Below are 27,105 nucleotides of genomic sequence, written 5' to 3' on the forward strand. Positions count from 1 at the left end.
CTCTAGCCAATCACAGCCAGCCCTGTTGGCCTAAGGGGCGGGGCGTTCCTCCTTTGCCCCGCCCTGCCCCTCCAGAAAAGCACGCGATTGGCCGATTCCAGGCCAGCGGCGGGCGGGGCGGCTGGTCCGAACGCCCGTTGGCCAATAGGAGGCCTCACGCGCGAGCGCCTGCGCCCGCCCGCCGGGGGCTCCAGCTGTTTTGGTGGCGGGGCTGGCCGGGCGCGGCGGCGGCGGCGGCGGCGGAGGAGAAGAAGAAGCCCGGGCCCGCGGGGAGCCAGCGGGGCCGGGGCGCGAGCGGGGCCGGGGCGTCCGCGCGCCGCCCATGGAGGCCGCAGCGGGGGGCGGCCCGGCCGCGGGGCCCGAGGCGCTGAGCTGCTTCTCCTACAACCAGGACTGCACGTAGGCGCGGCGGGGCCGGGCGGGGGGAGGAGGCCGGAGGCGGGCGGGCGGGCGGGGGAGGGGAGAGGGAAGGCCCGAGGCGTGCAGGGGACTCAGTGGCAGATGGGGGGGGAGGAGGAGAGGGGAAGAAAAGGGGGGAGGGGAGAATGAAGGCCCGAGGCATGCTGCGGACTCAGTGGTGATGGGGAGAGGGAAGGCCCGAGGCGTGCAGGGGACTCAGTGGCAGATGGGGGGGGAGAGTGGAGAGGGAAGGGGAAGAAAAGGGAGAGAGGGAAGGGGGGGAGGAGAGGGGAAGAAAAGGGGGGAGGGAAGAATGAAGGGGGGGAGGGGAGAATGAAGGCCCCGAGGCATGCAGGGGACTCAGTGGCAGATGGGGAGAGGGGAGGGGGAAGAAAAGGGGGGAGGGAAGAATGAATGGGGGGAGGGGAGAATGAAGGCCCGAGGCATGCAGCGAACTCAGTGGTGATGGGGAGAGGGAAGGGGCGGAGGGAGGAAGAAAAAGGGGAAGGGGGGAGGAAGAAAGGGAACTGGGTGGGGGGGAGAGGGAAGGGAGGAAGAAGAGGAGGGGAAGGGGAGAATGAAGGCCGGTGTTCAGGGGACTCGGAGGAGAGGGGAGGGAGGAAGGCAGGAGTCAGATGGGGATAAAGGAGAGTATGGGGCAGGGGGAGGAGAGCCAGCCAGGCAGGCGGGGGCACTGGCCCTGACTTGTCCCCTGAGGAGGGGAGGGAGATCCTCCCCGCTTAGCCCTGTGGCAGGGCAGCTGCACTGGAACGGGAACAAAGAGGCAGCTGTGTCTCCCTGGCTGGCTCCTTGTACCTGCGGCTTCCAGGGCAAGTCAAGCTGGTCCTGGCAGCCTTGAATCTGGCTAACCAGGCTGGGCTTTAGCTAACTGTTGCTGCCTGTCAGGCTTTCCAGCTTGTGCCAGGTTGCTGGGTCCCAGCAACTCGGTCTCTGGCCCACACAGGAGCAGCTCTTCTGTTGGGGAAGAGTTGGCCCCAGCATTTCAGACCCTGGATACTGAGCTTATAGGAAGGGTCAGTTGTGCCAAAGCTATCAGGGTCCTGTTGTTGAAGTTTTCTGTACCAATAATATTCATCTGTCCCATGTTTGAGCCTCGGCCCATGGGGATATCTGGCTGTTGGTGTGCAACTTCAGTCCAATTCAGCTCTCCTCTTTCCTTCAGTACAAGCAGCCTTCCTTCTTGTAGAGCCAAACCACTTCTTGTGTTGGGCCCAATCTTGCAAGGTGCTGGGCACCCTTAAGTTCTTGCACATTGGAGACAAGGCATTTCATGGGATTGGGCCCCTTATGCCACCCAATTATTTATATTCCAGCTGAGAGGATAGAAAGTTTAACTCCTTGCACAATATAGAGTGGAGTTGCATCATACATGCATTTAACTTACATAAATTCAACTATACATGCTCGACGAAAAAGAGAGAGAGAGAGAAAAATAACGATTTAAATAGTGCGGGCTGAGCGGGGCTGGCAGCAGGAATCCTGGCTGCCAGGAGCTGGCGGACAGAACCCCAGACAGCAGCGGGCTGAGCCACTCAGCCCGCTGCCGGTCTGGGGTCCTGGCCACACTGAGCCCGCTGCCGGCCTGGGGTTCCGTCTGCCGGATTCTGCCAGCCGGGATCCCGGCCACCGGCCCTGCTCAGCCCGCTGCCAGCTGAGTGAACGGAACCCCAGGCCGGCAGCGAGCTCAGCGCGACCGGGACCCCAGACTGCAGGGGTGAAAGTAAAATTTTTCTCTTACCAGGAAGGGGCAGGGCCTCAGGCGGAAGGGGTGGGGCTAGGGGGTCAGCATCCCCCACCAGCGTGCCCATGCTGCCCGGGGCTCCAGCCCAGGGGTAGCTGCCCTTTTTGCCCGCCCGAGGGGGGGGCCAAAAGGGGCAGGGATGTTAAAGCGCTGCCAGAGCAGCGCTTTAAGCAGGGTCCTTTTGCCGCAGCAGCATTTTAAAGTACCCTGCTTAAAACGCTGCCCCAGCAGCGCTTTAAAGTAAGGCGGTAGGGGCCAGTACAGGTGGTCACCTTTTACCGGTATGCCATACCACCTTAATTTCACCCCTGCCAGACCAGCAGCCGGCTGAGCGGCTCAATGGGCTGCCGGTCTGGGGTTCCATCCGCCGGCTCCTGGCAGCCAGCATCTCGGACGCACTGAGCCTGCTGCCGGCCTGGGGTTCCGCTCACCCAGGCTGGCAGCGGGCTGAGTCGGGCCGGTGGCCGGGACCTGCAGCATGCCTTTTTAAAAAAAAAAAAAAAAAATTGGCTCGCACACCACTTTTGGCACATGTGCCATAGGTTGCTGACCCCTGTTCTAGTGTATACTGTACTTTATGGGCGATTTAAGGGATTTTCAAGGGTAATTTTGGCTATACACAATTTTTGTCTTACGCGCTGACCTTAGAACCTAACCCCCACGTAAGATGTGACTCCACTGTACTTGTTACACACCCAGAGCCATGTGTCTGTGGCAGTGCACAAAGCATTGTTGTATGGGTGAGTGCCTACATGTCACAACATATGATTGCGCCCTTCTCAATCTGATATAGTTAGGGCACTGGAGTTTAATCCCATCTCACATCACACTTCCTGCTTTACCAGTTTGTGCTTTCCTCACTTAGTGTCACTGTTGTGCATTCAGGGCTCGGCTGGTCATGAGCTACATTGATGTTAACTGTGAAGACCTGTAATGGCAACATCTGGATGCCTATAGAGATGATGTGAGCCTTAGTTTATGCCTCTGCTTTTTTTGTTAGAGCCATTCAGTGCACATTTCTTGGCAAAATGGGCATTTAAATAGTTGTTCAGCTATGAACTATTTCTTGGCAAGATGACTTGTGTGGTAGCATGCTAAGTGACGCTTCCATCGGGTGATCTCACTGCTTTACAAGGCTGGGTGCATGCTATGTCCAGTTTACAGATAGGGAAACCTAGGCACAGCAAGTGTCTCTGCCAACTTCACCTAGCGAGTTAAATATCGGGGCTGAAATAAAGCCTTGGTCTGACAGTCTGCTTCCGTAGCCACTAGACTTGAGCATAGTCTCCAATATATTTTAGAAGAGGCAAAATGTGAACAGCATTCTTCCTAATATTTAATAATCCATCTCAACCCTGAGTCTTCCTAAGTAGCTCAAAACTATTGCAAATACAGCATAAGTTTTGCAGGAGTGGGGAGATAAGTTTTCCTAGTGGCTTAATCCAGCAGTGGATGTATTCTTATGCATAGGTATTGATGGAAAACAGAATGTGTTCTACAGTTGCTAGAACAGTAGCTTGCAGGAGAACTGAATTATCTATTCTGCAGTTAACTGGATATCTGCCATCAAGGGCAGGCCTGTGGGTCTTGGTAAATGTCTGGTACCGATCACCAATAGCTGTCCCTGCACGGGGAACCCCCACAGAGGGAGCTTTATTGGCAGTTCTTCTAAAAAGTAGCTAGCTCCATTAAATAGTGTCAAATACAGTTTTGCTTAACCTATGGTTTCTGTCTGCAAGAGAGCAACTTTTACTGGATCCTTGGGTGGTCACTTAACAGAAGTGTCACTTTAAGAGACATGGGCTGCGTTCTACTAGTTCACTTGCCCTTTACTACAAGACCAAAGTCAGTTGCTAAGATATCCTTATTTATATACTCAAGAAAGGTATAGGTACCAATATTTCTACAGAGATTTTGAAAGAAATAGAGTTCTGTTGTTACGTTTGCACTGTTATCTTACATTTCCAATTACTAAGTATTTGAACAAAGAGTGCTTTGATGGAGTTGGTGATGTGCTTCTGATGTGGCGACACTGAAGAGTGCTACTGTACAAATACTTCACTGTTCTCCCTTGGTCTGTGATGTTCTAAACTGGTTGCTGATTTAAACTTAGGCCTGGTCTACACTATTGGGGGAGATCGATCTAAGATATGTCGACTTCAGCTATGCTATTCTTGTAGCTGAAGTTGCATATCTTGGATCGAATTAGAATCACTTACTTAGCATCCTCGCGGCGCGGGATTGACGGCCGCCGCTCCCCCGTCGGCTCCGCTTCCGCCTCTCGCCCTGGTGGAGTTCTGGAGTAGACAGCAGAGCGATCGGGGATCGATTTATCGTGTCTACAGTAGACGCGATAAATCGATCCCCAATAGATCGATCGCTACCCGCCAATGCAGGTAGATGTGGCAGTAGATCTTGACAATGACTATAGTCAAGATCTGGCTAGAGCAAGTCTGCCTGGAAAGAATAAGCCACCACTTTGCACACGTACACTTGTGTCTCATTATCTTTCTTGGTGTCCTGGAGGCAGCAATCAAACCAGCGAGGCCTACACAGCCCCCACCAAAACTCCAGTATTTCTAGACAGACATTTAAAGACAGTCTCTCAGCTTAGATGCTTTGGAGTCAGAGAAGGGTCTTGCTTCTGCTGGGTAGAAGTCTTTATTGGTAGCCTAACAAGTGTATTATTCCCTTTCCCTCCCCCTAGCAGGCTTTGGAGATTTTTGTATGTATGGAAGTTCTCACACAGCTTTAGTAATGATGCTCAAGTTAATATAGTTGATAGTTATTAACTTCTCAAGGAAGTTAGTAGGGACTTCAGTTTAAAAGCCAGATGGTGGGATATGGCCCCAGTGTATGTCAGTTTTTCCTGCTGTGAAATAGGACTATTGAACCCTCTTAGGGTATTCTGCAATTTAATTAACATTTATAAAGCTGTCAGCCTTACATGCAAATTGCTATTAAGACACCTTGTTGTGTGCACCCAACAGTCAGATAAGAACCCCAACTACTGGGGTGGACAGTTATATCTGCTTTGCGTTGAAATTTGCATATATGACCAGGGGAGTTGCTCCCTGTAATTGATGCATTGTATTAGGATCTACTAATTTAATTTTCTATGATACTCAGTGGTTTCAAGGTTAGAGCAATACACTGTAAACTAATTAGTGCAAATTTTCTCTCTTGCAGCTCCCTGGCAATTGGAACCAAAACTGGATACAGACTTTTCTCCCTAAGTTCTGTGGAGCAGCTGGACCAAGTCTATGAAAACAGTAAGTCTGTTCTTGATGCAGCAGAATATTGTATGATAATAGGCTTTAGTTTGTATTACTGCACTTCTGCTCTGCCTCAAAGGAGCAATTCCATGTGGTTAGCTTTCCTGCTGTAGCACAGATGGCATCTGCCTCTACTATATCCTCACTGGAGTAGAGCTGTGCTAGTTACAGCTATGTTTAAAGGGACATTGTCAGGTTTTAAAAAAAAAAGAAACAAGTCAACTGGAAACACATTCTTACCTATATGACTAATACCATTGTAGGTTATTAGACCTGAGCATTTAAGAGCCAATGCACTTTTCACTATTAGGTTGTTAGTTCACGCTTTCCATTATTCAGACTGAATGAAGTGTAGACACTAGTCAGTCTTGCTTTCTGGTAATTTCATATCTCCATTCTTATAGGTTAGCTCAATACAACTGTGTTCGAGTTGCAGACACAAGAAGACTTAAATGCAAATACTTTCGTTAGGATCAGTAAGTTTTAGACACAAAACTTCAGCCTTCTACTCATGTGCAAGGGGCTTGACTCTGTTGAGCAGCTTTTTTGTTGCCAAACTGTATATAATGCAGTATTGTTTGCTAAACTCAGACTACATTATAGGTTAGATTTTAAAAAATGCTCTAACCTAGATGCTCTGCTAAAGCCCTTTAACCTTGTTAGAACACAATTTAGCCTTATGCATACTGATCTGCCAAATAGTGTTGATTCACAGCCAACTTGGTTTAAGACCTTGAAGTCCTGCATAGGTCACCTGAGGCCCTTTGTCAAATTACACTATTTTGTCAACCAGATTGGGGGTCACCTACTAGAAACATGGTAGTCCCAACAGATAGAGAGAGATTTTAGTCTCACAGCACAGCTGGAACCACACAGGGTTCCTGAAACAGGCTATAATCATGGATTTCTGCAGCCTTCGGGAACACTGTTTGGTTCCACTAACAGTGGCAGCTGGAAGAGTGTTTTAATACAACAGTGTAGTCCGTGATGCTAACAGGTCCCCAAAATGGTATAAGTGACAATGTACAAGAGACCAGGAGCACAGGCTGGCTGGCATACTTTAGGGGGACAATCCTGATCCACACTAGTTAGCCCATACTAGAATATTGTTATCTCCAGAGTTGCCTGTTGTTTTTACACCCCACTTAAAATATTGTAATCCAGGTCAAGCACAAGAATAGCGTTTAAACAAGATTGGAGCTAGCACAGGTCTGCCCGCAGCGTGGGTCAGTGCAGGGATCATGTAGAAAATTCGCTGCCTGCAGCTGGAGTGAAAAAGGAGGCACTTCTCCCAGGTTATCTGGGTGTACTGAGGAGGAGGGGTTGTGGTGCTAAGAGAAAGAGCCTTCTTTATTTAGAGAAAGTCAACCAAAGTACCATGATGGCCCATGGCCACTGTGGGGTTGGGGAGGAAGAGAATATCCTGTGTCTTATCTTCCTTTAGGCCATCCCTTTCCTCAGGGAGCCCAGGACAGTGCAGCATGTAGTTACAGGAAATAACAGACCATGCCCTGCTTGTCTCCTGCCTCAGGAAGTCCTGATCTGTCCGCTCACAGATTCATCTCTTGTCCTGGGAGGGAGCTAGAGAAGCTCCTTACAGGGGATGTATTTCCCTGGATTAAGGTAAACACCTAGGAGGCAGGGCTCATTCCCTGCTATATCCTGTTCCCTCCTGATTAACTACAGCTGGAGGGCCCAAATGAGGCTAGTCATTTGTGGCAGGTATTTCAGGCACTAAGTTCCTGTCTCCAAAGGAAAGACCAATAAACCCTTTCCTGTCTGGGCCCAGTGCACACCCCATCAGAAGGCCTAGATGCAGTCATGCCAAGGAAGGGTAATTGTTAATAAAAGCAGAACTGTCATGACTAAGCACTTAACCCTTCAGCTCCTGAGCTAGGCACAATGCATGGGGGATTTTACTCTTAAAGAGCCAGACCCAAGATAAAAACATCCTTCTCACTTTCTTTTGGCTGAGCAGATGAAATCCTGGATGTTTACATCGTGGAGCGCCTCTTCTCCAGCAGCCTGGTGGTCGTGGTAAGTCACACCAAGCCTCGGCAAATGAACGTCTATCACTTCAAAAAAGGGACGGAGATCTGCAACTATAGCTATTCCAGCAACATCCTGTCCATCCGGCTGAATCGGCAGGTAAGGGCATCGATTACTTGTGCATTAATAGTCAACTAAGTCTAAACACAAGAGGCCTGACTCTGCCCACACCTCGCTCTGGTTTTAGGTCGTTCTTGCTCCATTGACTTCTGTGAGGTTGTACCCTCTTCCTTTAGCCTTATGCTCTCCTCTGTGCAAAAAGGAGAGGTCAGAGAGGCACTTTCATACCCACTGGTACCCACAGGTGATCTACATCTTGAACTGCTTTAGCCCTTAGACTCTGTCACTCAGTTACATCCACTTAACAATACATAACTTGCATCCCCTCTGAATATGGCTCAGGCATGTCCCTTAGTGAAATGTATGTTTTAAATACATTCCTTCCTACATTTCCTTAGCATCCCATCCCACATGGAGTTATTGTATGTGATGGCAAAATGTTGCTGGTGAGCTTTAAATTGGAAGATGATAAATTAGCTACGCTCAGTTTACACAGCAGTAAACAGTTAAACGAAGCTGTTCCGATTAAACAAAATCGCATGTCCAAAGGCATGTAAACTTTTTTTTTTCTACCACATCTTCTCCCTGGATGCCATGCTCTGGCTTCTGACCTACAGTGGCATCTTTGTCACAGATAACATAGTCAAAGTTAATAACACAAGCCTGGGTGTAATTTGAACTTCGCCTAAAAGCTGATGTCTCAAATAGCATCCATCAGCAGCTCATAGCCTCTCTGTGTTTTTTAAAAGTGTAGCTAGTACCTGAGTCATGCTGAGGAAAGCTTTGAATCATAGAAGATCAAGGTTGGAAGGGCCCTCGGGAGGTCATCTAGTCCAACCCCCTGCTCAAAGCAGGACCAATCCCCAACTGAATCATCCCAGCCAGGGCTTTGTCAAGCCTGACCTTAAAAACTTCAAAGGAAGGAGATTCTACCACCTCCCTAAGTAACACATTCCAGCGCTTCACCACCCTCCTAGTGAAAAAGTTTTTCCTAATATCCAACCTAAACCTCCCACACTGCAACTTGAGACCATTACTCCTCGTTCTGTCACTGCTGCACTTATCCTGTGTCCTAGCAGCTCTCTGTTGTTGTTTTTTTAGGATTTAAAGTCTTCTTTTTTCCACAATCTCTTCCAAAAGACATTATCGTTTATAAAGAGTGGAGTATATTACAATACAAAAATAAACAGACTGTATAATTGTATATAATCAGCCGTTTCTAGGTTAGCAATAGTGAAATCTGCAGTAAGCATCTCCAACAGGCAAACCCTGTCTTGAGTTTCTAGTAAAGTTTTGTATGATCACGGGCTTCCTATAGCTTGTGCTATACTGTAATTAACTTTGTACTAAATTAATTTCTTCACTGAAATGTATTGCGACAGGTAAGAGGATCTGGTAAAATCATCACTTCCTTTTGAGTTCTAATTTATGTATTGCAAATTTCAGTGTAGTTCTAGGAGCCTACCATTCAGTTTGGTGGTGTTTACTCCCCTGTGCAGTCTCATGGGCCAGAAGGATGCCATGGAGGAAGGATGATACAATGGTTAGGGCACTGGCTTGGGACTTGGGAGACCCAGGTTCATTGCAAGTCACTTGGTCTCCCTGTGCCTTAGTGCCCTAGCTATAAATTGGGAGTAATTGCACTGTCCTGTCTCCTGCGGGGGTTATGAGGATAAAGACATTAAAGATGGAGGTGCTCAGACACATGGATAGATGGTGTAAGTGTCAAACACGAATATGAGGGAAGAACTGCATTATTCTAGTGATAGGGTCACTGTCCTGAGAAGCTGAATGCTCTAGCCCAGGTGGATGCAATACAAAATGGTTATGACCCAGCCCTGGAGAACAGACAGTACCAGGTTAGCACAGGAGAAATACGCAAAAGGGAGTTTTGAAGACGTTCATTTGTCACATGGGATGAGAGCTGTTCCATACCTAGTGAATGAGAACGCACACCCTCTCATGCGTGCCATTGGGCATAACTGTTTATTTCATATCAGCAGTCATTAAAATGTGTATACAGTGTTGTAGCCATGCTGGTTCCAGATATTAGGGAGACAAGGTGCTGGGGTAGTATTTTCTATTGGACCAACTTCTGTTGGTGAGAGAGAGAAACTTTTGAACTTACACAGAGCTCTTCAAAGAGCTTGTCTTTGAAAGCTTGTCTCTCTCACCAAGAGAAATTGGTCCAATAAAAGATATTACCTCCCCCACCTTGTCTCCTAAAAATGTGTGTGAAGCAGATTCATCTAGACTGTTTGCAGGATGCTATATGACAGAATCGCTGGCTCACCCAAATATCTGAGAGCGTGCACAAAAACATTTCTAAATACTGGAGACAAGGTGGCCCAGATCCCCCATCATGAATGCATTTTGTTTCCGTGCATTGCACCGTGAAATCAGTACAACCTGGGCCAAATTTATCTGTGGTGTAACTCTGACTTCAGGGGACTAATCTAGCCCCTCTTGCGAGTTAATCTGGTGGAGATCAGGTTATGCATTCACTACGTTACTCTGAAAACGCTTGTCTTGGATTTGAGTATGGAAACCATACTGTACTGGAGAAAGTCCATCGTAGTGTAAAACCCATCCAAGTCAGAGAATCGTTGTCAGCCGTGGAAGTTTAAATAAGAACAGCTCTCTTTGGGCAAACAGTTTTGTCTTTTGGTTTGATCTCTTAGTGGAAAATCTTTGTTATTCATACTGAAGAATCCATTTGAATTAGACTCTCAGTTGCTGTTGATTCATGGAAACACTTTGTTTCCAACCTTCTTATTACTTGTACGTGGTGAAAAACAAGATTTTTTTTTTTTTTTTTTAAATGCTGGAGCAGGGGTTTGTGCTTTTGACTAGTGAGAAGCAGTGTTTATATTTTAATGAAAATTCCCTGTGTTTTCCTTGGATCTCTTGGCTGCAGTCCTGCTGCCGACTCCTTTTGATGTACTTAACAGAAGGACCCTCGTTCCTTCTCAGTGTGCAGGTCAAGATAACTAGTCCGTCTTTTGGTATCTAAATGAAAGCGTAGAGGAAAGTGCCATGGAGCAGTAAGCAACAGAAGTGATACATTCTACAGAATGTACATTGTATTGATTATAGTTCCGTCTCTCACCCCAGGAATTACTACACACAGTTCTAAGGCACCATCCCCCAGCATCTGAGCAAGACGTGCAAACGCCTCCACTAGCTCCTCATCCGTTTCAGCCGCTCAAACCTGCCCTTCTTGGGTCCAACTCTCCATTACTTGCCTCTTGTGCAGTGCTTTACACCAGTGCAAAGTGGGGGGCAAACACTCCCACTCTCATCTGGTTGCATTTGATGCTGGTGTTAATGACAGCTCAAGGGGCAGAGCAATGGAGAATTAGGCCTTTTGTCTGAAACTCTCCATGGACTTGTTCAGGCCTCCCTCCCTGCTCCCACCATTCACCTGGTGTCCGCCTTCCTAGGATCTTGTTCTTCTTGGTACGGGAAATTTCTTGTCCGGAGCTCCTGTCACCTGAAACAGCTTTGTTGTATTTCTGCCCCTCAGATGCTCCATCTCACATCTGAAAACCTATTTGCATTCTCCCCCAGGCACATACATCTCTCCCTCTGCTTCTCTCTGCCTGTATATCAGCAGCATTGTATTGTAGAACTCTGTGAAGCCTTGAGACGCCTTTGCATACCATACACTTAACACGCTTTATTTTCAAGTCTCCGTTATAAAGTCGAGGGCTGTTCTTTTGGAAAGTGCCATTGAAATTATGCTAAACGCATGCCTCCCTGAAAATCCTAAATGATTTTGGGAAACAAAGTATTGGCTGCTGTGGTTAGCAGGAATAGAAGCTTCTCTTATAAGAAGGCTTTGATTTCAAGTAGCATTGGTTGAGCCTGTGGTTACTCACCAAGGCCAAGGTTTTCAAACATGGGTGTCTAAAGTTAGTCACTGAAATCCATATGTAGCCCTTAAATAAGTGACCTGATGGCCAAAGGCATGGAAGCACCTGCCGCTGCAGGCACCCAGGTCTGAAGGGTCTGGCCTGGCCTTTTAGTGCCAGGTTTTCAGAGAGGCTGAGCACCTGCCATTTCCATTGATGCTGGGGGGAGCTGCAGGTGCTCAATGCTTCTGAAAATAGGCCCTCAGCTGCCCAGAGCTCCCTCTCCGTTACTTCTCAGTGCAGAATACCTTGGTGACAAATGTCTGATTACAGTGCCACTGTTTTGAGGCTCAGTGCTGCGTGATCAGGGCCCTAACGTTAACATCATGACCACACTAGATACAGCTCTGGGGAATTCCTGTGTTCCTTGCCATCAGTATTGTGAGTGGCTTCAGGCTAGGTGGGTGAATGGACGAACAGCACAATCAGATGGAGATGGTGCAGCTCACATTAGCTGTCATTCCCTATCCTACTGCCAACATAAAGTGTTTCTCCTCTGTTGTTCCCACTGAGCAAATCAGCCACCCTGCAATGTGTGTCCCCTGGTTGGAACTTGAATGCCGGCCCACGGCTTGGCTATGCCATAGACCAGGGGTCTCCGAACTTTTTGAATTGTGCACCCCCAGGGCCAGCTCTGGGGAAGCAAAATAAAGAGCTGCCGCCCAGGACGGCGCAGGGGGAGGGGCCGGCCTGCCGGTGGCACTTCTTCGGTGCGCGCCTCCTGCTGCGCACCCCCATGGATGGTCTTGCGCACCCCACTTTGGAGACCACTGCCATAGGCAGCCCTGGAGCGGGAAGCAGAAGATAGATCGTGCTCCCTGATTCTGAGTTAGACGGCATCCACGAGTGGCAGGCGCTTCTTTTGGAAGCGGTGGGAGCCTCATCACTTGGACATTTTCAACTAGATTGGACAAAGTTAGAGTGAGTGTATTGTAGGGAGCAAGGCCACGCTGTGGAGGAAATAGACTAGAAAGGATCTAACGGCCTCTTTCCCCTCTAATTTCTATGATTGTAAAGTGTCCTGCTACTAAAGAAGCCACAAAGAGAGAAATGTTAAAAGGAAAAGCATGGTTTGGGTGGGGAAGGAATGAAACTCTGTGGTATTATGAGACCACTGGCTGCACCCAGATAATCCATAGCATTCCCACAGCACTGTACACTTGCAAGTGCTCTTTAAAATCAACTCTCTCATAAAGTCAAGTCAAAAAAGATTAGGGGGTGTAATCTTGGTTCCAAATGCAGGCAGTTCTTTGCAGCCACGTGGTGTAAAACCGAGGGCTTCTCAATTGCAACGGATTTGAGAGGAAGATCTTCGTCTCTCTGATCCATTTTGGAGTTCAGAGATGCCTGGTAACTCTCTCTGATTGCAAGGGCCTGAGTGAAAGTGTGAACTTCGCTGTGAAAGACAAATGTAACTGGCACCTGCTGACATGTTTTGTGTGTATAGGGGGAGGGTTAACAAGTTGTGGTTCTGTACCTGTCGACTGTTTTGTTGCAGAGGCTGATTGTTTGCCTGGAGGAGTCAATTTATATTCATAACATAAGGGACATGAAGCTTTTGAAGACAATCCTGGATACCCCTCCAAATGCAACAGGTAAGTAAAGGAGATCTGATCAAAGGAAACTAATGACAAGCCAGGTGTTCTGCAGAGAGCTCCACAGATCTGAAACTTCACTGTAAGAATTTAAATCAAGTCAGTGTCGGCATTCTTACTAATGTATTTAGTTTAGCATGTAGAATCCAGAAATGCACTGAAGAGAGTAAATCTCACCAGTGACCTGTACGTGTGAGAGGAGCCTTGTCCCAGCAATGCAGAGCTGGGGGAGCGGGAACCAGGGGTGGAGAGGGTGCACAGCTGAATGGGTGAACTGCACCAAGTTACAAGGAAATAACTTCATTGAAGGACTCTGGCAACACTGCTAGGACTCGGTCTAACTGCATTTATCTCACTGCAATACTCTTGTTGTAGATTGTATAATACATGGCTGCCTTTAAATTCCCAAACATGGGTTGGCTACGATCGACACTCTGATGTGAGTTATGGTAAAAGGAAAGGGATTTTGTTCTCCGAGTATTAGGTTTTTAGCTGAGGACCTTGGAAGTACAGGATGCATGTATAACTGACATGTCTAACTGCTCTAACCCCAGGATCCAGCCTACACCAAAATCTCTTCCATAGCTGACCTCCAACAGGCAACATTCTGTCTCAAGCAACCACTTAAAAGTATCCCTAAAATTCCCAGCATAATTTACTTCAGCCGTACAATCAGATGGCCCTGACATGCTCCTCTCCCACATCTTAACCTTCCTGGAGTTTGCCTTTATTTTTAGATAAAGTCACAAAGTCTTAAGGTAGGACCATACTTAGACTTCACCCCACGAGATCCTTCCTGAATGGGAGGATTAGAATTTCTCCCTTCAGGACTTCCTGCTCTTTCTTCTGTCTTACTTCAGATATGCTCCCAGCCTTTTGTGTTCCTGTGCAAATGAGACCCAGCTGCTTTTGCTGCCAGGGTGAGTCAGCAGAATAGCTCTGTACCTCCACACAGGGTCATGTAGCTTGACACTTCATTATAGACTTCTAGTTAGACCATGGCCCAGATTCTCTCCAGGCCAGTGTACACCCTAACAGAAGCCTGTGGCAGCCAGGAAGGTGTTTACCATAGTGGAAAGTCCTTGCAACGACTCTTCTGCCAGGGACCTGCATGGGGCCAGCCCCAGAAGTGTACAGTGCTGGGCAGGGAGTGGGGTGTGGCCAGTATGTCTAGGGACTGCACGAATTCAGTCCATCTCTCTGAGCAGCCTCTGCCAGGAGAGCTCCTGTGGAGCCTGGCCACAACTTAACGCCCCTCCTTGCCCGTGGCAACCTCATAGAGGGAAGGCGGCAGCAGAACCCACCTGGCTTCCCTCAGCTGAATCCCCTCCTGTCCTACTTAGGGGGAATCCAGCTCTTCATCAACTAGCCAATGATTTATTTTGGTGGTAGGAGGGCAGTCTGCAGTGGCTGCTTAAGGTGGGTTCCTCTGTACACTGTTCTGATGTCACAGCCATGGATTGTGGCATCTCTCATTGTAGAGTCGCTGATGCAATTCATCTCCATGGAACGAATGCTGGGCTCCTTGGCTTTCTGGGGACACAGTGCCTGGCCCTCCAGAGTGACCTACTTTAGTCTCCTAACAGATGGTCCCTTGCTGAGGATTAAACATACTAAAGCTTCACATATAATTTAATTTTTTTTTTTTAAATCCCCCAAGGGGGGGGACACACCCAGGCATGCCGTTGTTCTCTAATAGCCTGAAAGGATCATCGTCTTGTTTCAAAAGCAACAGCACGTAATGATAACATGGATTATCTGAAAGTCCAGGGCAGGCAGGCAGTCAGTCAGTATATTGATGAAGGCATTAAGAGGGGGTTTGCAGCATACAGCAAACCATGCATGCACAGCCAGTGTCCTTGGACGGGAAATGTTCTCAATAACTCTCTCCACAAACTCACTGCAACCAAGTGTTGGCGAAACGTTTCCTGCTGTGGTTCCACAGAGAGGCTTACCAGGAAGGTTGCATCTGATTAGTGTTGCCTTCTCAGTCACGTTTTGACATCTTCCTCAGCACAGGTAAATGCCCAGCTAGGGTGAGTCTGACCGTGGATTTCATGTGCGAGGGAGCCACCCTTGGTTATTGGAGTGCTAACAGCACTTAGCACACTGAGTGCTTTTCGTCTCCCAAGAGCTTTACAGGCTGCTAACAAGTCGTCTCCAGCCACCACTGTGAGGGAGGAGAGGGAGCACAGCCCTATTCTGCAGATGGGGGAAACTGGGCAGGAAGGTTAATGAATCCCCTAAAGCCACAGAGTGAATCTGTGCCAGAGGCAGGAAACTGATTCCTGAGTTCATGGTGCTCAGATCCATTCAAAGGCTACAAGATCGTGTCAGTGGGGAGTTGTAATTAGGCCAGTTGCATTTTTACCAATGATGTCAGTTGCTCAGCAGTGGGATGGCTGCAGTATATTGACCCTGGCAGGACATTCTGCTCTCACAGGGAAGCCTCTTCCAACAGACTGTTCTCTTACTGCTCTTTCCCTGGTCCGGGAAGAGCCATATTGCCTGGAGACTTGAACTCAGCCCATCTCTGATTTTTCGTTTCCCTCCTCTCTCTCAAACTGTAGCATCAGGCCCGGCCTCTGCTTCAGTTTCCCCTTCCTGGATCCAGTAACTGCATCGAGGCTCTCCTGGATCAATAACACCCCTTTGTGGGTTCTGGTTTATTAAACTAACAGCACAGTTCAATTTCAACTTAAGTCAAACTGGTCTTCCCCTGACTCCTGCAGCCCCTTTTTGCTCTGGGCCACCCTCAGACTACTCAGTTATGCTAAGGACTGGACTGATCCCTGGAGTCTGACAGTCCCTGAGGTAGCATGGAGCTTGCCACATCTGCCCCATCCTGAGCAGCACTCTGAATTGGGGCCCATGTTTGCTTAGTTTGGGAGCCCTTCACTGTGTAATTTGAATACTCTGAGATGAGATTGTCCTGCACCGTCGGAAGAAATCGGACACGTTGCACCTCTACCTCAGTGGCTATGCTGCTCTTTGTGCCTTAAAGAGGTCAGCTCTGTGTATTTGTATTCTTCTTTTTCCCTGGCCTGGTTTCCTGTTTGAGTCTTCCAGACAGGCCTGTAGCAGGGTGCGATTGACTCGGAACTCAGCTTCTTAAGCTTGAAAATTCTCTAGATCCTGTGTCCTCTCCAGCCTGACAGGAAACTGTTTCACGGAACAGTCTCTGTTGTTGCCTTTAAATGGTAATGACTGATAGCCAAGGCCTTCCTTTTGAGGGAACTCGTTCCTTATCTCTTTGACCTTTTATCTGCACTTGTTATCAAAAAGTCTCTGGTATATCCTTGATTTCATTTCTGCCCCCTTCGCCCCCCCAGATCACATTGTTCAGGCTTTATCAGCTGCCTTGTATTATTTAAAATGCTTTTCCCACTGCTGTCAAGTTTATATGGCTGCAGCTCGTCGCAGTCCAAGGTAGAGCAGTGACTAGCACTGTATAAATACCCTAGATTGATAAAGGGATATCTCAGGCTATTGGATGCTGCTGTTCAGTTGAGGCTTTTGTTCAGTTATAAACAATGATCTGAAACACTAGCTGCAGCTAATCCTGCACTGCTGTTGGGCATTTGCCAAGGCAGTATCCTGGCATGACCAGCCCCATGAAGTGTGTGTGTGGGGGAGGTGCATTTCCTGTTTGGAGAGCTGAGCACACAAGCTGGCCGGATGACAAATAGCCTTTAACTCTGCAGCCTCCCTGACATGTGGCACCTTCCTAGCCGTGCTCAGTGAGGTTTTACAAACCCACTAAATCAGAATCCATGTTCTCACAGGGCCAGCAGTCCCCTACATTCTAACAGCAGCTGCAGTGTGTGTTTGAGGGTGGAAAGAACCAAGACTCATTTCAGTACATGGGCAGAGCGGGCAGGGATGGGCCATAGGCCGAGCGGGCAGTACCCTAGAATGAACCCTGTTACCATCTGATAAGCACCTGGGCTCCTGCCCTGCAGCCAGACACTCCCCCAAGAGGTGGCACGTGAGTTACTGGAGATGGGCTGGCATGCCATGTGGTGTACTCTGCACAAGGTCCTGCAAACGCTGCAGCCAGCCCCGAGAACAGGCTTGGAGGCACCCAAAATGTCACTTCAGCTACCCCTGAAACTCACATGAGGGTAGGAAAGATGGCCTAGTGGATGGGGTGCTAGATTGGGACTCGCAAGATCTGGATTCAGTTTCCAGCTCAGCCATAGGCTTCCCATGTGAGCTGGGGCAAATCACTTAATTACCCTGTGCCCCATTTATAAAATGGGGATGATGCTTCTCTATTGCACAGGGGTGTTGTGAGACTAAAATCCATTAGTGGTTGTGAGGGGCTTGGATACGCAGTGACAGGGGTCAGATAAGGACATAGCTAGAGAGAGCCCTTTGAAATGTTGCAGTGATTTACTCTCTCCATTCCCAAGGGTGGTAATTCAAATGAAGGGGGAGAAACTGGACCCAATATTGACCTTTAAGAAAGAATCCTCTTTAAAGGCATCTTGGAGGGCTGTCAGTGGAAGAAGAGAGCCCTACCCTCACATGCCAGTAGGTGTCACCAGAGTCGAGGAATTTCCTTGCGATTTCCAGCCCACTCTTAAGGAAACCCCAGATGTTGTGTGTGGCTGGACGCTCTCCCCCCCCCCCCCCCCCCCCCGAAGCAATGGAGCTTGAAAATCCAGCGTTTCTGTTGCTGACTGTAACCATTCAGTTTTTATTGTGTGTGCTCACCCTATACCTGACGGCATTTTTCTTTGCCTTCATGTCTTGCTAGGTTTATGTGCACTTTCTATCAACCATTCCAACTCCTACTTGGCATACCCTGGCAGCTCGACTATTGGGGAGATTGTGCTTTACGACGGAAATAATTTGGTAGGTGTAAAGTGACTAGAGGGTTTCAGGGCATGGACAGAAAATAGTCTGTGTTGAGTAAACAAAGACAGCTACAGAAATGCCCAGCTGAGCTTTTTTAATGAGAGAGAGAGAGAGAGAGAGAGAGAGAAAAGGAAGTCCACATAACCATACTGCACAGAAATCAGCCACTAAGATTTGGGGTCTCCTCCGCTCCTGCTCATCCAGACATGGCACATGGTTAAAACTAATTATCTGACACATGCCCAGAGCAAAAATACTGAATTTAAGATCAGTGGTCTAGTTCCTTAGTAAGGAAAGCAACCTTCATGTCCCGCATCCTGAACGTAGCAACCTGGGAGAAATGCATGGTCATGAAAGGAGCTACAGGGCAGATAGAGAAGAGCCAGTGAGCAACTTAAGCTGCTCCGGTAAGTGGCATATAGTGAGAATTATTAGCAAGTCCCCAGTCCTCCCTTGCCTGGGTTTCCTTGGGGTAAAATCCCAGGAATCTATATTGTCTTGTAATATTAAATGTTCTGCAGAGAATGAACTGTCCCCAGAGTTCAGAGCTGCTTTTGCCCAGGTAGGTGCCAAGCGTCAAAGGAGAAGGGTAGGAGGGCAATCACTACATTGTGGCCTGATTTAGAGATGTGCTGAGCACCCATAACTGCCAGAGTAGTAGTAAGTTCTGGGCACTACTTGGAATCAGGCCCAAACTTGCCTTTGAAACATGGTGGCTCTGGTAAGAGGAGAACTGGGGGTGAGGTGGAAGGAAGCGTGAGATACCTCCTGGATTTAGCACTAAGCTCAAAAGGCACTTAAGGGACATCCACGAATCAAATGTAATTGCTTAGGACCCAGTACACATTCTAAAGTACAGGGTGAATGGAGAACCCTCCATGGAAAGCAGGTTGGTTTGGGGCCCAAGGTATGGAATGTGCCCCCAGATAGCAGGTGGGGGCGTCGCACTTTGGTTTACACTCCTGTTACCTTTTTACCAACAGAGAACAGTCTGCACAATTCCTGCCCATGATGGGCCCCTTGCTGCAATAACCTTCAACTCCACAGGATCGAAGTTAGCAAGCGCTTCAGAAAAAGTGAGTGAAAAGCCCACTGTGAGCAGTCTCCTTAATACCTGTGGGTTTGCAGGTTTGCTGAAGATCCGCAGAGCAATCCAGTATTTGAAATAGATTATTTGTTCTATGGGAAGTGGATCTTTCTGTGTTTCATGTCAGTGACGCTCTAGTATTGATTGAGGGGAAGGAAGGGAGCTGGGGGGGGGGGGAACAAATGAAAAAAACACAGTTGCGAGGAAGAGATTTGATTTTGCTTTGCACCGATCCTTGAGTGGGAAGGTGGAAATGGTGTATGCATGTTCTGAACTCCCCAGAGAAAACACTGAGGAAGGGGCATGTTTCTGTTTGCCCTGCTTGCTGCATGACCTTTATCCTGCATTTTTACAGGGCACTGTCATTCGTGTATTTTCTGTACCTGATGGGCAAAAACTCTACGAATTCAGAAGAGGAATGAAGAGGTCGGTTCACTCCTTAAAATTGTTGACAAGCATGCAAAGGGATCAAGTAACAGCATGTTAAATACATTCTCACTGCAGACATTCTTGACCATGTAGGACCTTGGCTGCTTCGGCATATGTTACTGTCCTTCTATAGGAACGTGATAGTGCTGTGTAGCTCCCCCATTTTGCCTCTGGCAAGCTGAGTGACCCAGTTCAGTCGCTTGCAGAACTGGGTGATTCTAGAGAATTGAAGGGAAATTGGACACATTGACTCTTTGTATAATCTCCACTTGAAAGGAAAGGTAATTGGACTTCCACTTTAAGTAATGCAGTTACAGTAGTTATACCATTCTACAGAGATCTGATTCTCACTTTGCCTGGGCCAAGTGGGTGTTAAAAAGCTACCTGTTCTGATTTGGTTGGGTTTTATGCCCACATTGTCTAAAGGTAAACAACTGTGCCCTGGTCTGCGCTACAGGTAGGTCAAAGTAAGGCCGCTTACATCAACCTAACTCTGTAAGCGTCCACACTAAAATGTAGCTCCCACTGATGTAACTCGCTCACTACACTTAGGGCTTGTCTACATTACTGGGCAGCGATTGATCCAGCGGGGGTCGATTTATTGTGTCTAATCTAGACGGCTGAGCGCTCTCCTGTCAACTCCGATACTCCACCAGAGTGAGAGGCGCAGGCGGACTCGATAGGGGAGCGTCAGCTGTTGACTCACTGCAGTGAGTAGATCTCAGTACATCAACTTCAGCTACGTTATTCACGCAACTTACATCGATTCTCACACCCCACAGCATAGACCAGGCCTTACTTAACTCCATCTCCACGAGAGGCGTAGCGCTTAAGTCGATGTAGTTAGGTTGATGCAGTGTCAGTGCAGACCCTGAGCTGGTTATATTGACTTTCAGAAGCTGTCCCACAATGCCTCACGCTCACAGTTAAATCGGTGCAAGCTTTCATGGTGAGGACATGCACTGCTGACACAAGGAGCAAAGCGATTTTAATTACTGCGGTGGCTGTACATCGACGTAACTTGGGTCAACTTAATTTTGTAGCGTAGACTTGCCCTGTAAGGCAACAGGAAACCAGCCCTATAGAGCTAGCAGAGGGGAGGAAGCTAACATGCATCTGAATGATCCAGTGCCTGGGTCAGAAGAAGTTTGAATCACGTCTTTGGGTTCTTCTCAATATTAAGGCCTTGCTGATGCTAGAAAGTTGTACTGCTTAACTATACCAGCATAGATTATCCTTGTACGGGAAGGAGAATAAGGTCTATAGCTATAAGGCCTCTTTATCCTGGGATAACTGCATCCACATGAGGGATTGTACCAGTATAACTATATTTGTACCCTGACCAACATAGTTATGCTGGTACAAAATCTGCATAGACTAGGCCTCAGAAATCACTGTTGAAAGCAAGGGGCATCCCCTTTTCTCTGAGCAGTAAATAGAGGAGCTCTGAGCACTCTTTGCCTCTCCCGTGACAGCACCACCTCATGCCACAAAACTGTCCCAGCTCTTGCCTTCTGTTACCCAGTGTTGCATGGCTGGGAGATGACTGGCAGTTTCCAGAGAGGCTCCGTGCCACTCCTCCGTAACCCTAATACCGGGGCTCCGGAATGGGGAAGGGCAGGTGGCCATGGCCTCATCACTTTTTACTGGCCATAAGGGCAAGCAATGGGGGGGCAGGGGCTGGAGAGGAGCGAGTGGGGGGCAAAAGGGGTCTTGGGGAGAAGGAGCAATGTGGGGGGCAGGGCCTCAGGGAAAGGGACGGTCCCAGGGGCGGGGCTGCGGTTCAGGCACCAGTGGCCCCCTCACTTTTAGGGAGCTTCTGCTGCTCCTGTAATGGGGCCAAGGCCACATCCCCACTCTAGGGTTGTGTTTCAACCGACCAGCAAAAATCATGGTTCATGCTAAAACGATGCTAACAGGGCTTCCCTGGCAGCGTAGCCAGGGCTTAGTTGGGCAAAATGTTGCACCAGGTTGCCAGTCTCAGGGTCGTCTTCTGTCAGTGGAGAGGATTTACAGGTGGCTGGGTGTGGCTGCTGTGGTGTGTCCCTTTTGGTTGTGCACCATTCGGTGACGGGCCCTTTGTTTTCTCTGCCCTAGATACGTGAACATCAGCTCTCTCGTGTTCAGTATGGACTCTCAGTTCCTGTGTGCTTCAAGTAACACCGAGACCGTGCACATCTTTAAATTGGAACATACCACAGACAGGTGAGAGGCTCTGAGCTAAGCCACTTGCCCCAGAGGGTGTGTTTCCCTGCATGGGAATGGCCATGGTTCTTGGAGTCTCACATTGCAGGCTCCATGGTGTTCTCTGATTGGCATCACTTGCCAGCAGGAGGACCATCCTCAGAGACACATTCCCCATGCAGATCTGATGTGACCTGTGGAGGGGCAGTGTGGCCTACTGGATAGACCCCTGGTTTGGGACTCAGGCGTCTTGGGGTTCTGTTCCTAGCACTGTCACTGGCCTGCAGGGTGACCTTGGGCAAGTCGCGTTGTCGCTCTGTGCCTCAGTTTCCCCCTCTCTATATAGGAGCTAATGATACCTGTAAATGCTGTATTGTCTGTAAAGCACTTCGAGATCTATGGGTGAAAGTAGCTATATAAGAGAGAGGTAGCTTCCAAATCCAGTCTTGTAGAACAGACCGTATTCAAGGCTAGTAATAAGCACTGGAATCCCACTGAAGTCAATAGGAGTTGCACCCCCTTACAACAGGCCAGAATTGAGCTAGCCAGGCTACCTGGCCCCTTTGCATGCCCCTAAAGCCTCACAGGCCCTTTGTTCTAAGTGCCTCCTGTTCAAGTTAACCTTGCAAAACTCTACTTATAGGGAAAGTAACATGGGCAGCAGGTATCATAGGCTGGGGGAGGCTGTGCTCCCTCAAACAGCCTGGCATGACCCTGTTCACGCTACACTCCCAGAACCCCCTCCTGCAGTTCCTGGCGCTCAGCCCTGGCCCAGGCTGGCTGGGGTTGGGGCTGGCAAGCCTGCCTCCCGCAGGGACTGGGTGGCTGATGCTGGGGCACCGCTGCCTGCCCAGCACCGGGGCTGGGGACGCTGTGACCACGCCACCCAGTGCTGGGGCCGGGGACTGCGGTGGGGGTGCTCTAGGCTCCTGCGGGGGCAGAAGGGGAGAGGGAGGGACGGGACCTCGGACACAATGGGAGGGACCAAGGGCTAGCCTCCCCCGCTGGCTGGGTCACCGGCTGCCCATGGAAAGTAACTTGTTTTGGCTTTTAGACAGGCGAGTAAACTGTTAATTTTTTTCCCATGATCCTCCCTGGGGCAAAGGTGGGGGAGTAGATTTTCTGTCTGGGCTGGTCCATTTGAATTCCACTTTAGCAAGCCTGCGTTAAAGTAGGTTCCATTTTACTGGCCATATCTAATGCTCCAATCCCCTCTGGCGGGAGCGAGGGGTGGGAGGTTTGCAGAAGTTACCGGTAGGACATTTTTCTCTTGGTGCAAGCAAGTCATGGGTATTGGGGGTTATGCAAAGACTGTTCAGGGAACTCCTGTGATTCAGTTTGTACAGGCTGGCAAAGGGAAGATGTCTGTGCCAGTTTTAATTTGTATGTAAATTGTAACTAGCCCTGGTCTCTGTTTGGTTGATGCTAGTTGCGGTAGCTACTGCACATAGCCTCAGTGACTGGTGTGTTGTTATCCCCAGCCGGCCAGAAGAGCCTCCCACCTGGAGTGGTTACATGGGAAAGATGTTTATGGCTGCTACCAACTACCTCCCTGCTCAAGTATCAGACATGATGAACCAGGACCGAGCCTTTGCCACCGTGCGCTTGAACTTCTCTGGACAAAGGAACATCTGCACGCTCTCCACGTACGTTGGAACATCTGCATTCTCTTCATCCCATCAGCTGGCAAAGGGTGCTGTAGACACAGAACACAACTGGATTGTTTCCTGATGTGGCACAGGCAGAGAAGGGTGGTGTATTAGCTTGTTGAAGGTGCATTTACTGCATGTAGGTTACTTACCACAGTCCTCCCAGGGGATGTAGCCGGCAGAGGTGGAAGTACAGGTTAGGTCCTCTGCACAGCCCTTCCTTAACTTTGGGTGATCACTTAGGTCTTGTGTCCACACCAATCTGCATTGGTTAGTTAAACCAGTGCACACCCCTGTGTGGACCCTTTAAGGCTATGTCTACACTACAGGTGACCCAGGTTGGATGGGGTCGGGCACGCCCCATGCCTGGCCTCCCTTGCAGCGCTTTAGCCCTTTGTCTCCCTGCTCCAGGGCAGTGTGCGCACTGCCCATCATGGGGCTATGCAGGGCAGTGGGAGTGTGCGAGGTATGTATGTGAAGATGGCAGTCAGACCCTGGCCACGGCTGTAATTTCATGTGCTACCACATGAAGGGCAGGCAAGCTCCCCGGTGGAGACGCCCAGCTCTGCATTCCTCCTACAGTGCCCTGCTAGCCCAGAGATCCATGACTTCGTTTCTTATTAGGATTCAGAAGCTACCACGACTGTTAGTTACAACATCAGACGGACACCTTTACATCTACAACCTAGACCCTCAAGATGGAGGAGAGTGCGTCTTAATTAAGAAACACAGGTAAGCGCATCTCAGGTGCTCTGAGCCACTGGGCCTGGCTGCTGATGCACCTAGTGATCTTTAAAAAGGGAAACTCCATCATAGAGGAAAACGAGACCCTAGGATTTAAAGTGACTAGTGATTTTGGGTGCTCAACCTGAGAATCTTTGAAGGAGTCTGATTTCCAGAGGGCAGATGCGAGGCACTTCCTGCCCCTTCAGGTGTTTCCAGCTGAGCACCCCGACATCGAGGCATCACAATCACTCGCTGCTTTGCAGAAAATCTCAGCCCGGAGCCGCTCTGCTTTTGGATGGGGGGTCATTTGCAGCCTACCTCCTTGGAGAGGTTTGTTCATCTCTGAAATTCTGAGGCCCTGATCTTCTACCGCCAAAGCACTTCCACTGCAGTCAGATCCTCTGGCCGGAGAACGTGGTCTGTGTACTGGAGAGGCAGAAGTACTGCCCTTCTGGTGCTCTAGAACTGATCGGGGAGGGGTGATAGTTCAAGGCAGTACAGGGAACTCCCATAAGCACAAATAGCCATCTGGCAGAGTGCAGTCTTCTCCTGTGCGATTGTTTTAATTTGTGTGTTCGTTTTAATTTCTGTGTTCATTTTAAATGAATAACCCAAGAGGGTTCCACGGCTATGGATAATATTAAGCCTTTGGGGTGGAGTGGAAGAGAATATGTGTCTGTCTACCTGCCTACGCACTGTCTGTTAAACCCACAAAAAGAACACACGTAAAAGCTGACCGCTCAGCATGCTCTAGCGTGCCCGGCTAATTCAGACATCAATGACAATGGTCTTGCCATGTACCTCCTGCATCGCGCAGGCCCCAGATGGGTTGATTCAGGTTCATGTTCGGTTTCCTTGTTTCTGTGGGCTCCTAATGTTTTTATAGCAGGGTTGGCATCTCACAGAAACTTTGGATGAGTCTGTTGCTTAGAAGCTCATTATCCATCACTGACTTGTACAGGGGCATTGTTAGAACTGCTGCAGAGGAGGGGAATGGCCAGGATCAAAGCTAACTCTTATTTCTTCTCTTGCTTCCAAACAATTAGCCTGTTTGGCTTGGGAAAGACAGATGAGAACAAAGAAAATGACCTCCGGCCTCCATTACCTCAGTCTTACGCAGCAACCGTAGCCCGACAAAGTACGATGCCTTCATCTTCATCCATGCCAGGTGAGCACATGCCAGGTGAGCTGGGCTTGCCATCTCTGAAAGGCTGATCAGGTGAAAGCTTATTGTAGCAAAGTCAGAATTTTTCACAGAAGAGCATCACTGTGCAGAGGCTTCCCTGGCACTGCACTTTCCACGTTGCAGCCCATTGAAATGAGTTGAGATGTTTTGTTCTGCTTCACCATCACCCTGTCCTGCTATCGGGTCCACCCAGGCTAATCCTTTCGCTCACACAGTGCCCCTTTGGGTCTCTCAGGGCTCTCCTGCACTGATCCAACTGCAGGAATTTCATTGCCATCGACAGGTTTCATCAAGTTCATTGTAAGTTCCATGGTGTTGTCCTTCCCCATAGCCCGTGTTTTATTATGATCACCAATTCTGAAATGCCAGTGCTCGTGTATGCATGAGGCAGAGGTTTACTCTAGTGAGCTGAGCGCAGGAGAGGGCATCAGGAACATCTACATTTGAATTTCCTCTCCAATAATGACTCCCTCTGTAGCCTTGAGCTAGTCGCTTAACCTCCTTGTGTCAGATGACACCATCTGTAAAATAAATCTGGCCCAGGTGTGTTGTGAAGTTTAATAATGATAAATCTGTGGAGCTACATAGTGCATTTCAAAGAGCTCTGAATATTAAAAGCACTGTGTAAATATTCAGCATTATTACTCACCCTACTCATTTGTAGCATTGAGCCCTGTGGCAGCACCTAGGTCTGTAAATCGATGTGTCTTTCCCCACCCTTCTCTGGAATAACCACCACACCCTTTAGTAGATTCTCCCTGTTCAGAGCTTTGAACACTTTCCAGACCTGATCTTGTGTTTCATCCTTGCTTGTAACCAGTTTCCAGAACCTTGGATCTGGGCTGCATGTTCAAGAACCCTAAACAGTGTAAATAAGTGACATGTTGAGGAAATCATTCTTGGCTCTAAAGAGTCTGGTCTTTGGATTTTCAGGAGTGACACAAACTGATAAGTCAGTTTACTGAAAAAAAACCACGTTGTTTTCCTACTTCACCAGGGCGTCCTAATGATGAATTTGCTAATTCTTACTTAACTTTTGGTCATCAAAGTGATGCAACGCTTTGACAGTAGGGAGCACTAGCTAAGTGCTAAGCATGATTAATAATGATCATAATTATGCTGCAGCTCTGCTGGGAACAGCAGTAACCATATCCTCACTTGCATTACGATTTGTTACCAATAACCGTTGTCAGATCGGTGTCCAACCATTGAAACGGTGGTGGTTCATAAAAAGCCAGATCTCCATGGTGCTGCATCAGGATCGCTACAGAGTCTATTGAAACCACTCTGCCTCTTCGTACAGAAAGTAGCGCTAACATGGTGCAGGAGCCCAGGGGGTGACTGCCTTGTTAGACTCCCGAGTCATCAAGTTTTGCATACACAGTAGCCGATAGAACAAGATTTTTATTACAGGGACCTGGGCTTGCTTTAATGGACTCAGTCACCTTTTAACACATCTGCTCCCCAGTTTAAAATAAATGATTCCATCACGGCAGCAGCCTTGCAGAACACTATATTTTAAAAGAGTACTTGTGGCACCTTAGAGACTAACAAATTTATTTGAGCATAAGCTTTTGGCTGCTACTCTGAAACCTGTCATTATATCTAAGGTGATCAGAAATAACCCTAATTAAAAACACACAGGAATATTTCAGGTTTCTAATTCTTGGGAGTAAAATCAGTAAGACCAAAGTCTCTGACAAGCTTTTACCAAAACATGGAGTGTGATTCCTCAGCAGTTTGTTAGTATCAAGCAGTCTGCTTCCTTTCCTTATGCAGAATGCATGCCAGGGAGAGTGAGTTTGCAGGGGTGGGTGTGCATCTCTCCATGCACTTGGGCACAACTTCTGTTAATATTCAGTGAGAGCAGAAATACATCCTCTACAAAGGTCCTTTTTACAGGATCTTCTCTTCTATTAAAGAAATT

The 27,105-nt window shown here is 48.4% G+C and overlaps 1 protein-coding gene across 3 annotated transcripts in view; it reads left to right on the plus strand.

Annotated features, from left to right (window-relative positions):
• Positions 1–308: 308 nt before the first annotated feature.
• WIPI1 (WD repeat domain, phosphoinositide interacting 1) overlaps positions 309–27,105 on the plus strand; it is a 32,977-nt gene continuing 6,180 nt past the window's right edge. For all 3 annotated transcript variants that reach the window (XM_074971895.1, XM_074971896.1, XM_074971894.1), the window contains exons 1-11: positions 309–399; positions 5,351–5,433; positions 7,415–7,584; positions 12,958–13,054; positions 17,817–17,914; positions 18,901–18,993; positions 19,360–19,430; positions 21,531–21,638; positions 23,099–23,263; positions 23,891–23,998; positions 25,039–25,160. In XM_074971895.1, coding sequence (XP_074827996.1) covers positions 323–399; positions 5,351–5,433; positions 7,415–7,584; positions 12,958–13,054; positions 17,817–17,914; positions 18,901–18,993; positions 19,360–19,430; positions 21,531–21,638; positions 23,099–23,263; positions 23,891–23,998; positions 25,039–25,160 — 1,192 coding nt within the window. In that variant the 5' untranslated portion in view covers positions 309–322. The remainder of the gene's footprint in view (positions 400–5,350; positions 5,434–7,414; positions 7,585–12,957; positions 13,055–17,816; positions 17,915–18,900; positions 18,994–19,359; positions 19,431–21,530; positions 21,639–23,098; positions 23,264–23,890; positions 23,999–25,038; positions 25,161–27,105) is intronic.

The sequence above is a fragment of the Natator depressus genome, chromosome 14 (genome assembly GCF_965152275.1).
Source record: "Natator depressus isolate rNatDep1 chromosome 14, rNatDep2.hap1, whole genome shotgun sequence".
Lineage (NCBI taxonomy): Eukaryota > Metazoa > Chordata > Testudines > Cheloniidae > Natator > Natator depressus.